Below are 17,761 nucleotides of genomic sequence, written 5' to 3'. Positions count from 1 at the left end.
TGGGGGCTTTGGGGGAATCTTGCTATTGGGCACTCACTAAAGCCCCTCTTAATACTTTTTAAAATAAATGTACACTCAATTCTGTATTCTCTTGCTGTAAACTGAGGTCTCCTCCTGACCTAAACTGAGAGATATGAGAACAGTCATAATGAGTCAGACCAAAAGTCCATCTTCATTCCATATCACGTCTCTGCAAATGGTCCACAACAGGGTAAACGCATGCATGTATCTCCTCTCCAAGTACTTTCCAAGCCTCCCTTCCCTGCATAGGATCTGTATTTAGGAACCCACAGTGGACTTATTTCCTATGAGTTTCCACAGTCTTTCCCTGGACCCATATAAAGTTTCAGCATTTGCATCCTGTGACGGTGAGCTTCCCCCTAAGGATTTGAAGCTCACAGCCTGAAAGTGAAAGGTTATGCAGGTCACTCCCATTCTTAAGGAGGCAAATCCTGGCAAATCCAACTTACGCAGTCCTCCTAAGCACACAGCAGCTTCTGCCTGCCTGCCACAGCTCAAGCTGCAGCCACTGTGTCCAGCGTACTCACCTCCGGCTGATCATCCCATGCAGCCAGCTTGGAAAGGCCCCATCATCCTGCATGACCTTCTGGGCCTGCGTCTCTTTGAACCAGCGGAGAGTTGCTCCTCTCTTGAGTTTCCTCATTTTTGCCTCTTCTCCAGTCTGTTCCTCTGTCCCCAGAACAGGTCGAGGCGCAGAAGGGTCCAAGAAGTTATCAAAGGGAGTGGACTGAAAGTGGGGAGAGGGGGAAAGTGGGCATGAAAGCAAGGTCAAAGGGAGGGGACCTTTGAAGGGATCACTTTGGTAGCGATCCCATTCCTGAGTCCCTTAAGACAAGATCAGTTGCAAACTATCAAACACTGCTTTCAGGTCCTCAAAGGTCCTGACGACGCTTTATAACTAACCAGTTAGTTAAAGGACTCTGTCACTTCTCGTAACAAGAATGACAATATTCTCCTGGGACCACACGCAGGAGAACATGTGCATGCAGAAGGTGGAAGGAGCAGGGAACGAGCACACCCGGCTAAAGGGCCCCAAGCAGAGCCAATATCGCTACCTCTGTTAGTTTGCTGCGTGGCCGTGGCACTGGTGGCTGTGGTGGCTTATCAGAAGGATGGGGACAAGGCTGAGGGTGCCTCTTCCGTGGCATAGGAACTGGAAGAGAGATTCTCTCTGCAATAAGAGGAAAGAAGTAGATGAAATCTAGTATCCAAGATCCATGAGATCCATCCTCCACATGCCCAGGGTAGGGACAGGCTCTGCTGCATGCAGTGTGTGGGAAAGACACAGCTTGGCACTCCTCCCAACACAGCCAGGCAAATGACCTTCACCACGCTGCTTCTGCTCCCCACAGAGAAAGCTGCATTTTCAAATGGCATAAATGTTGGCAGCTCCCTGCCCACCGCATCGGTGGAGCCCCCAGCCCGAAGAGAGCCAACGGCAGGCCATCATCACGTGGAGCTTACAGCACTTCGAAGTGATCACCGCACAAGTGGCCACGCACACGGACAGTGGGAGTGGGAGCAACTCACTCTGGGCCTCTGCTTCTACTGCCAGCTGCCGGTTTCTTTCTCTCTCTGTCTCCTCCTGTAGCCGCTGTGCCTGAGCTCTCAGCTCAGCCACCAGTTTTAGGTAACTCTTCCTGTATCTGAATCCCCTGAAAACTGTTCAGAGAAAAGCTGTGATTAGAAAACAATGCTCATCATGCCTTTGTCGCTCCCTAGAGGAAGCACACTGGGTAATATTCCTTCACCCAGTGCAAAGCCCTCAATACTTCAATCACGTTAATAAAGAGCAATGCAGAGTCTACTTGAGCAGGCAGTCGAAACCACATGAGAACTGTCTTCTACTCTCTAAGTTGCCAGATCACGGATTTAAAAAAATCAAATTACAGATCTAAGCTCTCATCTCTAATGCCAAGGCACAGGATATGTAAAAAACAAAGTCTCACAGAAGGGCCTCTGTTAACCATCTATCTCCCTGGTACCCTTCAGACACTACTCAGTTAAAGCAAAGCTCTTCCATGCAGGAGACTGGATTTCTTTGGTGTCAGCCCACAGGATAACCCTTCCCATAAGCAGCCATCACAGGGTTCATCAGGAGCTTTAGAGACATTGCATTATCGCGCCTACTCTACCGGGTACTAAAGCATATGACCTGAAAGCCGCACTCTCTCATTTCCCACTACCCACACATCTTCCCCGTGGATGAGAACAAGGCACACATGTAACAGTCTGATGTTTGTCACACTGTATATTGCATAGCTGGAAGCTGCCCAGATGCTTCAGCAGTGCAACAACCCATTGTGAAGAGAAGTACAACAGAGAGGGACCAGGCATGATGACAGCATCCTCCTCCTGGTCGCACAGTCCTCATGGAGTCTGTGCAGAGGGAAGTACCAAACTGCCCACAGTGCCTACTCTGGAGAAACAGGCTGCCAGAGCAGACACTACCTGGAAAGGGAAGAAAAAAAGCACACCAAAACAAAACTTCATCCCCTTCTGCCTGTCTCTGAAAGTAGGAATGAGATCTGCTTCACTCATCTTCTTTTTCCTATCCTCGGTTCAACACCACTCACAAACAAGCCCTCACTCCAGAGGATGGTTACCCAGATCTCGGGATGCAGCCACATCATACGCTTGCCCTGCTCAGTTCAGTTCTCTTGCACACGTGCTTTCCCCTTCCAAGGCCAACACTGTATGATGGCTCTCCCTGATTGAGGATGAGCAGTGAGGAGGTGGGCATCTGCAATAAGCGCTCTGACTCTACAATGAGCGGAGATGGCTCCTGGCCTGCCTTTCTGTCATCTGCAAAGGTGCAATAGTGGAGCAGGGACTGGAGAAAAGTTTTACCTTGCCCTGGTCTGAGTCAGAGTTGAGGGACTCTCCTGCCCCAGTGCTCACCTTTCTGTATGACAACTGCTGCTCTTTCCAGTTGCTCCACGTACTTTGCCAGCTGTTCCTGGTGCCAATATTTAAAGAAAAGTCGTGACTTCCTGAGAAGTTGGGGAGAGAAAGAAGCAGTGAGAAACAGTTTGTCTAAACTTGCATCCAATCATCCTCTGGACAGGCCTTTCCTACAGCCACAAAGTGCTCCCTGAAGGGAACCAGATAACAGTCTACAGTTCAGGCCCCTCATTCCCAGCAACAGTGATCCACACCTATCCAGATCCACACGTACCCACATATCCAGCCTGTCAGCTCTGTATTTTGCAGTATCTCCAAGCAGCTGAAAGAGAGGAAAAAAGTTAAATAAATCATTTTCGACCCCAAGTGAACACTGTGCAGCCAGTGGTTTTAGGTGCATAAGGGGAGAGAAAGTGCCTCAATGATTCTGCATTACATTCTCTGTCCCCTGTCACCCGATCATGTTCAGTAACTAGCTGTCAATCTGTAGTGCTCCTTGAGGTACAGCTAGGATCACATTCAGGAACATCAGCAAATGGGTTTCCTAGTTAGGCAGATTTCCTTCAACTTCCTGGGAGGCAAGTCTGCAGAGCCTATTTTATTCTCAGAACTGTTTTTCCTTGTTTCATTTCTAAGCTCTTTGGAACACACAAGTTGCAAGGTCAGCACAGCAAGGCTTCCGGGAGAAAGTCTGTTTTCCAATTCTAGTTTCATTTTGCAGACTCGAGTGATAAAATCTGGGTCACTCAGAAAGATTCACCAATACTTGGAACTGAAACAAATACTCTAGCTGCACCAGACAGACAGCTTCCTCCCTCTGCCTGCAAATCCAGGCTGTGAAAACATAGTGACACTTTTTGCTAATATCTCACACAGCAAAGCAGAAGTGGTTTTCCTTCTATCTCAGCCAACTTCCACTGTGCCAGAATCTACATCCAACGTAATTCTTTTCTCAAAAGCATCCTATGATTTTTGTGTCTGAAAACACGCGTGCTGCCTGTCTACCACCATCTTTCTCTCACCCATGAGATTCTCTCCTGACTTGGGTATCAATTGGGTTTACAACTCTTACTAATTCAGTATCATCAGTAACTTTAAGGAAGCCCTGTGAAGGCTGGAGGAGCTACTGCCAGGAGAGAACTTTTCCAGGAGAACATTCAAATCCTTTTCTTAAAAGACCAAAAAAAAAAATCAGCTGGCTGCCCTACATGCTTCATTTTCATTATCAGTCACAATTGACCATGGCAGGAACGAGGGACTGGGAAAGTGGAAAAAAAGAGGTGGGGAGGTGCTGCCCGAGATGTAGGAAGTAAAAAGCTGACAGGGTAAGACTGCAGAGCTGGAGGGACAGCTCTGTAGGTGTGTGTGTAAGGAACGGTCAGGTTCTGAAAGTGCTGGGGGTATATTATGCCTGTACACGTAAAAAATTCTTGGACCAGAAACATCCTCTCTAGCCTGGGAGACATTCAGTGCTGGCTGCTTGCTTGGCATTGTCTTTATCTTCTTCTTCTCCCATGAGGCCATCAGGAAAACGCCTGGAGAGGCACCTGGCAACTGTGCTAAGCCCCTGCCATACTGAGTTCAGAGGCCATCCTTGACCATTATTGTGACACCCTTAATTAAGTACATTATCCAGTTCTCATTCCACAGGATAGCAAGGCTTTATAATAATTGAATTGAATTGCTATATAGCAATTCAAGAAAGATTTAATTCATCATTGTACCAAATGCTTTTTAAACACTAAACTGTCCTTGCCTAGGGATTTGTGTTCCCCATCACCACAAAAACCCATCCTCACTTTGTTCCTTTTACTCAGTTTGCTATGCTGCTCTGAGAGCAGAAGTCTCTGAAGAACAAACTGGATTTTACATAACAAAGGAAGGGTTCCTACCTTTCTTTTGTGAGGGAAACATCTGGTTTAACTAGAAGAATTCCATATCTGTGAAAAAAAAAACCCAATACAGCAAGGTAAGAGCCACATCCTTGATGTCCTGAGCTGATCGACGTCACCCTCACAGCAAACAACAATAAATCACTGTCTTTCTCACTCAACCTCCCACAGCAAACAACCCCATGATCTCAGGCACGTGAACTTTAAAGAGGCTGTTTCACTCCTTGCCCATATCTGATTACCAGGGTCGCTTTCCTAACAATATCTAACAAGGAACATTCAGAGGTTTTAACAAACCTTTCAGCGAATTCCTCAAATGAGGGTCTCCAGGAGAAACCATCTCTTCGGATACGGATTGTCTCCAGCAGTCCGTTGTACCGGAGCTGAAGCAGCACCACAAAGAGGATCAGAGAAACAAACAGAAACATCAGTTTCTTCCTCTGCAGCCAGAAATGTCTTCACTCAGCCCTTAACTTCTCTAGTTTAAAACGAAAAAGTTTCTTTCTGAAAATGTTTCCTTGGTTAAAGACTGAATTTACCACATCCTGTAACTCTGATGATTAACCACTCTCAGTTAAAAGTTGGAAACCATAAAAACCAATGACTGAGATAACTTCACCTTCCAGCCATGGGTACTGCTTTGCCTCTGTCTCTTAGAGGATAGCCTTTTACTTCCAAATCTGGACAAAGAAGTACTCTGAGGCACGGATGAACTTCCCTCTTAATCCTATTCTTTCTTATATACATTAAACAGGCTACAGAGCTTTTTTCAGTATTCTTTAAAGCATCTGAATCTCAGACCTGACACAATGCCCAAAGACAGTCATATCAGCACATTTCAGCTCCTACGAAAGTGATCCCATCTTGGCTCCTATTCAGTTGCCCTGGCTGATGGGTGAGAACAGTCTCCTCCGGGATGCATAATTTTTTCTGGAATACTGTCTCTACCAGTCCCCATCCAGGAGATGCAAAGATCAAGCCTAGTGCCTGACAAGGAGATCTCACTGCATTCATGAAAAAGAAATGGGAGAGAACCAAGACTGCAAAACCTGGACCCAGCAGTCTGTGTCACAAAAATAACCAAATACCCAGAACCTTTACATACATAAAAAGTGTGCCTACTCTTTCTCTTGCAAGGGGAGACTCAGACCAGTCAGCTTCCAGCTATCTCCAGAGCCTTTCGGTAGGGTCTCCCCTCCCCACTGAGATGTGGCAGAAGTACCTGTAAAGGACACTGCTTTTCCTCACCTGCAGCAGCACCACCTGGCTGTCCACCACACCTGGCTCCTTCTGGCTGTTGGGCTTTATACAGCGCACAAAGTGCGGGTTGGCAGAATACATCTTCTCCATGAGCACCGTCAGGGAATGCTGGCGAGGGCAGAGAAAGATCAGCAGTCCAGCAAGCCAAAGCACTGCCAGAGCCCGGTGTGCAATATCCTACAGCGAGAACTGTTTTCCCACCCCACAGCAACTTCTGAGGCTCTGACAACAACCGGGTCACTCCCACCATGATCAGCTGTGCTTGGCACCCTGAAAAACCCATCTACATGCTAGATGCTTTAACTATGCTTAGCAGCCTGGCAGCTCTCGCTAATATATCACTGCACTCATCCCAAGGGGCACTGCAAGGCAGCAATATTTTACCCGGAACTGAGCGCCGGCAGACTGTTTTCGTGTGCTGTTGAACTTGTCGTCTGCTCCTGGTATGACCTGAAACCAGACCCAAACAAAAGATCACCCCTGGAAGAAGTGCTTGATTGCCATCCAAAGAGCTCTGCTGGAGGGCAGATGGCAAAAGGAGAGAGAATGGATTTCAGGGGAGGGAAGACAAGTTAAAGATATCAGCAGAAGCAAGCAGAAAACCCGGTAAAAAACAAAGGAGAAATTGTTGCAAGCAGATTGTTGTCTGCTCTTCTTTTCAACCAATTTCTGTCTGCTCTCATTTTCAGCCAGTTTCTCAAATCATAAATATCAGGTAACTATGCCATCATTTATCAAATGAAGTGCAATACCTTGGCTTTCACATGAGGCATCAGTGTCCCTGTCCTGGAGATAGTGGCTGGAAGAACAGAGACAATAGTTAATTTTGTACCTTTACTCGCAATCAACCATGTCTAAATATTAAAACCTCACTACACACACAAGTCTCCCTACAAATACTGGCAGGACGTTAGGTTTCACCGTGTGGAAATACAAGGAAAGAGCTAAAGAAAGGGAGAAGAAAATGCAAATATATGAAGAATACAATGCAGGCAATATTATTTTCTGCCACTGAGAAGACAAGGCAATCACGTTATTGAACAACCTGAAATGACCTTCAAAAGAAATATCAACGGGCATCTAACAATGCAGGAAAAAAGTACAGACAGCAAATGGGAAGCTCATCTACAGCAGTCAAGACGGAAGGTTATACAAAGTCAGATAGCTTAAAACTAATACAGCGACAAGATGAAAAATTGAGGGAAGTTGAATTTACTGAAGGATCTAATGACAGTCTTGCACACCCTTGATGCAACGGTGTCATGTGAATCATAGAATCACAGAATGCTTGAGATTGGTAGGGACCTCTGGAGGTCATCTGGGCCAACCCCTTTGCTCAGCAGGGCCACGTAGAGCCGGCTGCCCAGGACCGGACAACCAATATGAGAACAGGTTATCTCTCTGTTTATGAACTTTCAAAGAGCTGGGACTAGACTAAGTATCTTCAGTAACAGTGTGAAAGTGGTAAGGGAGAAAGATACTCCTGAGCAGAAGAGCTGAAAAACATACTGGAGAACAGAAATTAAATTCATCAGTTATTTGTAAATCCCAGAAAGTGGCATGGACTGAACAGGACAAAAAAAAAAAAAAATTCTGCACCAGAAGCACTGTGTTCAGCAAGACAAATTCCAAGGAAGCATCCACCTGACTTTTCTTTACATGTTTACTTTCATAGAAGCCTTGGAGTCTCTGAGGGCTTATCAATAACTAGAAAAAGGGAGTGTAGTGGTGGGAGAGAAATAATGCACAACCTCAGAGTTTTTTAACAAGTTGTACCGGAAAAACAAAATGTGTTTGAAAAGAGTAATCTCTACACTCATCTCTTGTGGCTTTTCAGCATTCTATTTTACAGGACTATCTAGTGTGAACAGCTGGAAGCTATGACCTTGTACAGCTTCATTTCTAGACAAGAACAGAGCATATGGAAAGGGCCAGTGGAGACAGTCCTGCACTAGCCCTGGAGAAGATGGGCTGTCTGATCTGAGGGAAGACATCTGAGCAGTGGATAATTCTCTGGAAGAGCATACAACCTGCCTTGCTTCCCAGGGAGGAACGAACAGCTCCAACAGCTCAGCATGTGCCAGCAGCACCACTCCAGGCTGCAGCCTTCCTAGAGTCTCCCTGGGGCTGCCAGCTGTGAAACACATTCATAGCACACAAGCCTTATCCCCACACTTAACTCTTGCCAAGGTGGGCCTTGATTCATGTGGGATGCCCTATCATAGCAGAGGGACTTGCCTGTGAACAGCACACTGAGCAAGGGGGTGACGCTGTTGATGAAGAGCCCACGGACGTTGGCTGGCAAGGTGTCTCTGTTCTTCTCTAGAAAGCCCCCAGCAGTATATTGTACCTAGGGAAAAGGGCAGCAAGTCACTAAGGCCAGCAGTGCTCACAGACTTCCTGTGAAAGCCACCTCCACAGCTTGCCAGGAGCAACTGTTAACCTGAATGTACACTGGCTTGCCCGTGAATTCTGTACACTGGCTCACATGTGAATTCTGTAAATGCATATGCACTCCATTCAGATGCAAATCCTGAGGAACAAAACCCTGCGGATGGCACTGAGGTATTAGAACCACAGCAGCACAACGCTGAGACATCCACCTTTTCTTTGCTCTCCCTCTCTTCCCTTTGAATAGGCTTCCATCCTGTTGTTATGTACCCCCTTGTTTCTCTTGCTCCCTTCCTTTCTCATCTCCAGGCTGGCGCTCTCCTTTCTATGTTAGGTGTTAATTTTTGTGATAAAGAGTGTCACAAATAACTTAGTCAACAATGGTGAGATGAGGTTACTGAATTGCATATTACAATGACCTGAATTATCATGTGTGCTCCTGTTCCAAAAATTATCTCCAGTCAATTCAACATATTTGGGTCAATGCTTTCAAAATTGGTGGCAGTAAGGCTACATGCATAGCCCTAAAACCCAAGCTGCTTAGATACCATTTGAATGTACAAATAATTGCTTCCACTTTCAAAACACCTGGCTGCTCTCACTGTGTTCCTCAGTGCTTGCAATAAAATAGTGACTGCTATGCTCTGGAACCCAATAGGTAAAGGTAAAGCCATTAGACTGTCCTTTGGTACTGCACAGTGGATGCAGGGCTTTTATTTTATAAAGGACTATTTTAAGACTAGAGCTCCAATAAAATGATGATGAGTACAGCAGATTCTTCTAACACCCTATGCTTCCCAGAGGTAGCCCCACTTTCCTCAGGGGTCCTCTCTTCCTATACCTCCTACAGAGCTCCCAGGGAACCCTAGGAGGCAACTCCCTGGGAACACATCACTTCTGTTATACCATCATCGGACCATACACTCCTTAACATCAAAGCCTTATTTGTCAAGCAACACATTTACCCCTTCCTACATACGTTACGACAGCATTCTTCCTGCAAACAGTACATACTTTCCCAGCATAGTGAATGATGCTGAAGCCCAAAACACGGCCTCGGCCTGGCTGGAAGTGTAAATTTCCCTTGAAGCTGCTGTTTAGTTTATCCACAAATGTCTTATCAGTTGCCTGCAAGAAAGCAGATTTCATAATCAAACAATAAGGCTGCAATAGAGACCTGATCAGGGCACATGGAAGCAAAACAAAGTGGCCTTGACTGTGCATAATTTCATACTGTACTCTCTCTGGCTCTCCACAGGAATGTCAATATTGTTAGACTGTCCCTGATCTGGCTGTCCTGTCTCACCAGTCACACATGGGAACACTTCTGCTCATCCTGCTCTTTAAAGTCACACTCCAACATAAGAGCTCTCTCTGCAGCCCAAATATTTATTGCTACATTCCCCCCCGCTATTTTCTCTGTCCCCTATCGCATGCATACCTGAGGAAATGCACTCTGCTCATCCAGAAGAGACAGAAGCCCAAGTGGCTTGGCCAGGAGCAGATTCTGCAGGGAAAGGAGACACACCACACATATCTAAAGCAGTACAGGGCATCCACTCTCACCTACACCACCCTTTGAAGAGGTTCTTCCCGGGTGCATCTCCTCCCCATGATAGCAAGAGAAGTCTCCTCTCTTGGCTGGATGGAGCAACTGTCTTCTGTCAGTCCTCTCACTCACCAGAATAGGTTCATTATTGTTGAATGTGATAGTCTCCCAAGGCAGCTCTTCTTCCTTATAGGCAGCCTGCTCCAGCTGGAAAATGTGCTGAAACAAATAAAAAAGAGGTTGAAGCACCCCTGAACATCTTGCTTCCCACTCTGAACAGAGGAGAGAGGCATGGCTCTCTCACCCATGGCATGACAGGCCCAAGATGAAACTGTTGTTCTGCATGCTCAGATGCTCAGCCTGTCGCTCACTGATCCTGGTGCATAACGCAGGAACACTTCTCAGAGTGTAACTATCCCTGCTCTGCCACCTTTGGTCATTGCTTGACCCTTCTACTCCTTCCTTCTCTGCACCAGTGGCTCCCCTGCCGCAGCAAAGAAGGTTGCTGCTCTCTACCCTGCTTCACTAATCACCATTTCTGTCCTTCCAGGCAATAGACCTGTTTTTCCCCAAGGTCTCCTTCATATGCCAGGTAGATCAGTGCTCTACTTTCTCTGTCACACAAGGTGAGATCACCCACAACAGACTTACACGGTTGAAGAAGTGCTGCAGCTGCTCATTGGCCAAGTTTATGCAAAGCTGTTCGAAACGATTCACTGCAAAGTTTTCAAACCCAAAAATATCCAAGATACCTAAAAGAGGGAAGATGAGCACATCATGGAGCCTGCAGATCGTCCCTGCAGATAGCTGCGTACCCCAACACACAACTAAATCTCCCATCACCCAGCTCTTATGGCACAAGGAAACCCCAGCCAAGTCACCAGCAGCACCGCTCCCATAAATCCCCCTGGAGAGCTAGTTAGGAGAAGCCCTACTCCCACCCTTGGCTCCTCTGCAAAGCCAGAGTGCCCCAGAACTACAGCCTCACAGTTGCTTCAGACCAACCAACTGCTCAGAGTTAGCCAAGGCCCTACAGACGTCATACTGCTGACTAGCATCTCCAACATGATCATGTCTTTGATAATGGATCCCTGCATGCAATCTCTGCGAAACCTCATATTGTGCCTTTCCTTCGTTGTGGCCAAGGGACACACATTTGAGGACAGAACAGGAGCAAGGCAGGCAGAACTCACCTATCTCCCTCAGTTCCACCTCAGGATCCACGTTCTCAGCCAGCAGCTCATTGATCTTGCAAACAATCCAGCCAAATACTCGGCCATATGCCACCTTTGCAATGGAATCCCGAGCATCTGCACAGAGAAAACAACAGCAGCTCACTGAAGGGCTCCAAGGAGAGCAGGGAACACAGCACACAAGCTGGCTCAATACATCCATCTCTAGCAACAATGTCTAGTAGTTTATGAAGCTATTTTAAAGATCAGATAAACATTAGATATCTGTCTGATTGTCCCTGCCCTGTGTAAGCTCAAAAAGAGCTCTTTCATTCCAAAATCTTCACAATCTTTCTACAAGATCAGATATAGCATTCTAGGGCATTTGTGAGATCATCTGAAGTGGAAAATTTCCTTTCCAAAAAAGCCCAGCCACTTTTTAGAATATCCAGAGACTTGCTTTCCCTCTGCAGGTCTACTGAGGATGCATCCCCTCACTGTTAAACCAAGTGAGAGGCTCCAAGTTGTATTTGGAAAATTGAATGGTTCTGTTCCTCCTAGCCCACAGCTGCCAAGTGTTTAAACGCTGTGGGCAAGAGGAGGATGCAATTGATGGAATACTGGCTGACATTCCAAGAAAAAGGAGACCAAATCAACATGACCTACTGCATGATGCACCTACTGATGGGAGATGTTTACTTTATCGGCTAGAGAAATGCAGGAGAAGACATTTGGGAAACAGAACTAGCTAATTCCCCATTTTCAGTTTTTTCTTTCATTTATTTTAAGCAACAATCTAGAAATCCTGGGATTTCATGCCTTTTTTTAAGAATTTTTAAAATCTTTTATTTTAATTGAACCTTTTTGTGCAGATTTTCTTGGATTATTTTCTTTTCTTATTGAAAGGAAAAATAACACCTTGCACTTGTTACTTTAACATACTTCCCTTTCATCTCACTCCTTCCCTGATACTGTGCTATCTCAGTGATTCTCTCAGTTATTTCTCCATCTACTACCTAGAGCTCTGAACACTGCAAGAACTCTGCAACAGGAGCCTTCCCCTCTTCTGTATAAATACCTACAGTTTCCTTCTAGACTGGACTGAGAGAGAAAGGAAGGCTAATTCCTCAGTTTCTCATCTAATCTCTGCAGTCTCCTGGAGATCAAACAAAAGCAGCATTCATGGTCCTACATGTCAGTAATAGACTAAACAGATAAACATTGATATACTTGCCTCTGTGCAAGAGGAATGAAGCGGCACAGACAGACATCTTTGTTCCCAACAAGTTGCACATGTGTGCGGATACCCTTCCACCAAATATGGGTCAGTCTTTCTAGCCAGCACATCTGCAATTCATTATGTTTCTTACCTTCTGCCTGCTGCTGGGTGTGAAAACGCTGAATCTGCTCACCTCGGGTCACCGACGTTGTACAAATAAGGCATTTTAACAGTTCATCTTCTTGGACTCCAAACTGGCCCTGGGAGAGAGAAAATAGATGAGGACAGTCAATTGTAAACCCTTGTTCTACATGTGGGGATTGCGTCTGTGCAACACCCAGTGTAACGGGGTGATTCAGATTAAGGCCTTTGAGCTCCACTGCAAGGTAAGTATTACTGTTAACATCTCACAGCACTGGAGTCAGATGTGGGCTCTGAGATCTGCATTATCCCTGCAGTGACCAAGCTCACTCCTGCCCTCTCTCTGAAATACTTTCTGTTTTCCTCTCCCAGTGCTGCCACCTTTCACCTTCTTTGGGAGCCACACCAGTCCCCGCTGAGTGGTTTAATGACTTATTGAACAGCACCACACGGAGGTGACTGTGCAGGTGCTGAGATGTCTGAGATTCAGCAGACACCAGAGTCACACGAACCCACAAGAGACGGGAAACAAAGGGAACTCAGACACAGCTGAGCCCCTCAGTGATTGCTTTAACAGGAATTCCCCTCCTGTCGGCAAAAAACAAGGAGTAAACTTTAAGAAGAAAGACAAAAGAAGTTGGCTGCTGAACAGATGTAAGTGGTTGTTTCAGGTATGGTGTAGGAGGGAAACAGGCAAAGAGATGCCTGTGAAACCAAAAACCAAGCTTGCTGGGATTTCAAACAGATCAACATAAAAAGACATAGAAAAGGCAGAAATACGTTACATTTTTCTGTTCTGTGTTGTTAACAAAGCAGGATAATGTATTTAACCCATACAATAAAAATGGGATGGTCCTGGGGAATACATACTTCTTAAATCTGTGATGAAATAATAGAAAGTTTAATTCTGGATAACCAACAAAAATTGGTAGCAGTTAAGGTGGACAAGATCTGTCAAAAACACAGAACTAGTGTTCAGATACTGCACCCCTGAATTTCTCCAAGGCATCATCACACTTAGTAACATATAACATTTATTTTTAAAAAGCTTGTATTGTATGAAGTCAACAAGGCACGTGTGATATCGCCATATGCAAGACACTGGTTCTAGACACACAAGAAATGGAAGCTGGGAAGTGTCTTTTTGGGAATGAACAGCAGTGAACACAAATGCAGTCATGGGGTCATACTGTGCATTTCTAGAAAAAACTCCTTGTTCTTCAGGACCCTTTATACTCCGAGGCAGAAACGTCCTCTGCCATCTCTGGCAGGAGCAGCTCCTGCAGTCACACTGCCAGTGGGAACCAGCACCATATCCATAAGGTTTCTGTCAGCTCTTGTGACTCACCGCTGCAGCCTTCAGCCATCCCCGGGAGGTTTCACTCACTTTTACAGACCCACGGCTCTCCTCAGGCTCAAAGGTCACATTGCCCAGAGACAACACACCAGCCAAGATAGCCTGCATGTCCACTTGCTCCTAAAACACAAAAGAAAGGTGACTGAAAACCTACCTTACACTGTTGTATGTGTAACACATACAACACAGAGGCCCCAGAAGTTGGAGAGGTGAGGGAAAGGCACAGGCAGCCTCTGGGAAAAGGCTCTACAAAAAGTTTGACAGACAGGTGGTTTGGAAGCAACACAGAAAATCCAGAGAGGAGAGGAATAAGACTGAGCCTCAAAACGGCAGCCAGAAGGAAATCCTATGCCTGCAGGAAGCACAGATGGAAGTTAAATGATCCCAGAACTGACCTGTTCTTGGAAGCCCACCATGTCAAGGGCATTGCACACCTCTTGGTACTTGTGCTTCCAGCGCTGAGCTACATCCTGTGTACCAAATCGTCCACTTATGTACCTGAGAAAGTGTACATCCCATGTAAAAGCGTCACACAATCAGCACAGCACATGAGTCCCAAAGGAACAAAGCAGATCAGCAGCAGTGGAGACGTGAAAGGAGAAGAAACTTTTCCAAGGTAATGCAACAAAGAAGAGACTCCAGACCTCACAGCTTCCACGATGACCCATAAGATCTCTTCATGCAGCTCCATTCAGATCCCATTCATGCAGCTTCCATTCATCTGTCTACCTGTACCAGGCTCCACAGATAAAGCCACAGGGCAGAGGCATAGGCTCCATTTTGCTGCTTTCCCTCCATCCCCCATCATCAAGACTAAACTAGGGTCTGCCTTTGAGGTACCTGTAGAGTGAAGGATCCAATAGTCCATACATCTGCTTTTCCTCCAAAGACAGTCCAGCAAACATGTAGTAGAAGATATGGAAATTCCTCTCCCCGGTATCTTGTTGCACTACCCGTGACTTCTCTAATAGGTACTCACTCAGCTTTGCACCTCGCACTGCACACAAGAAAGTGACAGGGTAAACATTGCACTCGGGGACATGAAGGTGACTGAGCTGTCCTGCATCTCTTATTTGGTGATAGGAGCATGGAACTGTCTAAAACAACTTTCTTGTGTACAACACCCTCCAGGCTGCCCAGCACCCTGGAAATGGGCTTCTCCATGCTTCCCATCATCGTAGAGATATCTGCTCACCTCCTTTAGCAACAACCAAGGTTTCTGGCACCACAGAGTATTAGTGATACCTCCCCTGCACCATCACCTCCATATCCTTCCTGTACTCCCACACTGTCCAAACCCAGGCCTTACGCTACAGCTGTGGTTGCTGTAAGATTTTACTTAATTGCACACCTTTCCCACAGGAAGTCAAGTGTCAAAATTTCACCCTCCACAAGTTCTGGCTACTCAGTCCACTCCCTCCGGTGCCTAACCATCCCCCAAACTACTAATTGCCCTTGACTTTACCTATATTCTTCTGGAAATGCAGCTGTATGTATTTTCCAAAGCGGCTGCTGTTGTCATTCATCACAGTCTGGGCATTGCCAAAAGCTTCAAGCAACGGATTTACCTAAAACAAGTGAGCAAATAGAACAAGCATTCTTCAAATGAAGTGATGCAAACTAATTTACTTGGAAAAGTTTAACTTTAGCATTTACTACTTAGCATTCAGCTGGAATAGGAACCACTCCATGAGTACTCAAGAGCACCTATTCTATCATATCCTGGATAAAGGAACTGAAAGAGGCAAATACAACGAAGACTAAGCAGCGTGAGATTACTGAAAATAAGCACAGTCAAACTGATTTGATCTCAGTAAGATCATTGACTCATTTGTTCAAAGATAAGGTTGGTATAACAGATTTCCACAAAGCATCTGACATGGTATCTCTAGATAATTCAATTACCATACTACAACAATAAACAAGGTAAACATGGCACTCAGTAAATGTAAGCATGATAACTTAGCTACTGAAATTTGTGGACAGCATAAGGCTCAGGACAGTGAATTATAAAGAAACTTAACAGAACAATCAGACCAGCTTGGTAAACTGGATGCAAACAAGGTCAAATGATAATTTTTCCATATTTGAGCAAGGAATGGCTGCTGACTGGAAGAACGATGCCTTAGGGTACATGCTGGGCAGCCTGCTGAAGACAGCTTTACAGCATGACTATGTAATCCCAAAAGGGCTAACTTGGCCCTTGAATATATCTTCAGGAACCAAATAAGATGACTGCTATTTCATCTGTCACCTCTAGTTTTTCCAAGGGCAGCTCACCTGGATTGAAGTGAACTTTGTTTCCAATGGAGGAATTGCAGGCTGGCTACAAGCACTGCAAGTCAAGTATTTCAGGGTCCATTAGGCCAGGCACTACGCTAAGCAAACACAGCTATCCTGCTTCCTGAACCTGCTCAGGTCAGAAGCAGCTTGGCCCAAGCAAGCTCTAAGTGGAGCCAGCAGGTATATCAATGCCACGTTCCCACAATTGACCACAGGCATTCACCTCGGATCCACCGTGGATGATACCACACTGAAATAATACGCCATTCCAGAGCCCAAAGCATAGCACAATGTTTACATGGCAAGGTTTTGGTTACAGGGGTGGTTGTGAGAAGATGCCAGAACCTGCCCCCATGTCCGACAGAGCCAGTTCCAGCTGGCTCCAAGATGGACCCGCCACTGGCCAAGGCTGAGCCCATCAGCAACAGTGGTCGGGCTTCTGTGATAACATATTTAAGAAGGAGAAAAAACTGCTGTGCAACAGCAGTTGGAAGAAAGGGGTTAGAATATGTGAGAGGAAAAACTCTGCAGACACCAAGGTCAGCGAAGGAGGGGGAGGAGGTGCTCCAGGCACTGGAGCGGAGATTCCCCTGCTGCCCGTGGTGAAGACCCTGGAGAGGCAGGCTGTCCCCCTGCAGCCCATGGAGGTCCATGGTGGAGCAGATATCCACCTGCAGCCCATGGAGAACCCCACACAAGAGCAGGTGGATGCCCGAAGGAGGCTGTAACCCCGTGGGAAGCCTGCACTGGAGCAGGCTGCTGGCAGGACCTGTGGACGCATGGGGGACCCACGCTGGAGCAGTCTGTTCCTGAAGGACTGCACCCCGTGGAAGGGACCCACACTAGAGCAGTTCGTGAAGAACTGCAGCCCGTGGAGAAGTTTGTGGAGGACTGTCTCCTGTGGGAGGGACCCCACGCTGGAGCAGGGGAAGAGTGTGAGGAGTCCTCCCCCTGAGGAGGAAGGAGCAGCAGAGACAACGTGTGATGAACTGACCGCAACCCCCATTCCCCGTCCCCCTGCGCCGCTGTGGGGGAGGAGGTAGAGAATTCAGGGGTGAAGTTGAGCCCAGGAAAAAGGGAGGGGTGGGGAAGGTGTTTTAAGATTTAAGGTTCTTATTTCTCATTATACTACTCTGTTGTTAATTGGCAATAAATTAAATTATTTTTCCCCAAATTGAGTCTGTTTTGCCCGTGACGGTAATTGCTGGGTGATCTCCCTGTCCTTAACTCAACCCACGAGCCTATTTTTCTCCCCCTGTCCAGTTGACAAGGGGGAGTGATAGAGCGGCTCGGTGGTCACCTGGCGTCCAGGCAAAGTTAACCCACCACACACAGAAAGATCTCTCTGGTTCTACAGGAAACCTGAAAACACAGACTTTAAAATGAAGTAGTCCAAGAACCCATTCTGCTTAATCTATTGCGGAAGGTTCAGGTATGATTTGCTCAAAAAATCCCACAACTCCTTGGGGAGCAATTCAAGTGGAAATAACTTCAGACCAAAGAGACAAATATGTTTCAAAATCAGCTAGCAAAGGTATATGACAATAGCAAAGACGAACTGAGCCAGTTAGC

General features: G+C 46.3%; 1 protein-coding gene across 1 annotated transcript in view; it reads right to left on the bottom strand.

The window, feature by feature from the left end:
* Positions 1 to 548: 548 nt before the first annotated feature.
* Positions 549 to 17,761, bottom strand: part of LOC104080499 (unconventional myosin-VIIa-like) — a gene marked incomplete at both ends in the record, with an annotated part of 20,660 nt that continues 3,447 nt past the window's right edge. Inside the window, 18 exons of the mRNA XM_009582908.1 lie at positions 549 to 748; positions 1,505 to 1,683; positions 2,923 to 3,014; positions 5,115 to 5,200; positions 6,066 to 6,185; positions 6,462 to 6,527; positions 6,830 to 6,876; positions 8,316 to 8,427; positions 9,483 to 9,596; positions 9,910 to 9,975; positions 10,150 to 10,224; positions 10,669 to 10,769; positions 11,211 to 11,327; positions 12,560 to 12,668; positions 13,898 to 14,026; positions 14,302 to 14,404; positions 14,747 to 14,903; positions 15,372 to 15,474. Coding sequence (XP_009581203.1) covers positions 549 to 748; positions 1,505 to 1,683; positions 2,923 to 3,014; positions 5,115 to 5,200; positions 6,066 to 6,185; positions 6,462 to 6,527; positions 6,830 to 6,876; positions 8,316 to 8,427; positions 9,483 to 9,596; positions 9,910 to 9,975; positions 10,150 to 10,224; positions 10,669 to 10,769; positions 11,211 to 11,327; positions 12,560 to 12,668; positions 13,898 to 14,026; positions 14,302 to 14,404; positions 14,747 to 14,903; positions 15,372 to 15,474 — 1,976 coding nt within the window. The remainder of the gene's footprint in view (positions 749 to 1,504; positions 1,684 to 2,922; positions 3,015 to 5,114; positions 5,201 to 6,065; positions 6,186 to 6,461; positions 6,528 to 6,829; positions 6,877 to 8,315; positions 8,428 to 9,482; positions 9,597 to 9,909; positions 9,976 to 10,149; positions 10,225 to 10,668; positions 10,770 to 11,210; positions 11,328 to 12,559; positions 12,669 to 13,897; positions 14,027 to 14,301; positions 14,405 to 14,746; positions 14,904 to 15,371; positions 15,475 to 17,761) is intronic.

Source organism: Fulmarus glacialis, unplaced genomic scaffold (assembly GCF_000690835.1).
Source record: "Fulmarus glacialis isolate BGI_N327 unplaced genomic scaffold, ASM69083v1 scaffold25468, whole genome shotgun sequence".
Lineage (NCBI taxonomy): Eukaryota > Metazoa > Chordata > Aves > Procellariiformes > Procellariidae > Fulmarus > Fulmarus glacialis.
Note: the sequence above shows the minus strand (reverse complement) of the source record. Positions and strands in the feature narration are given on the sequence as shown.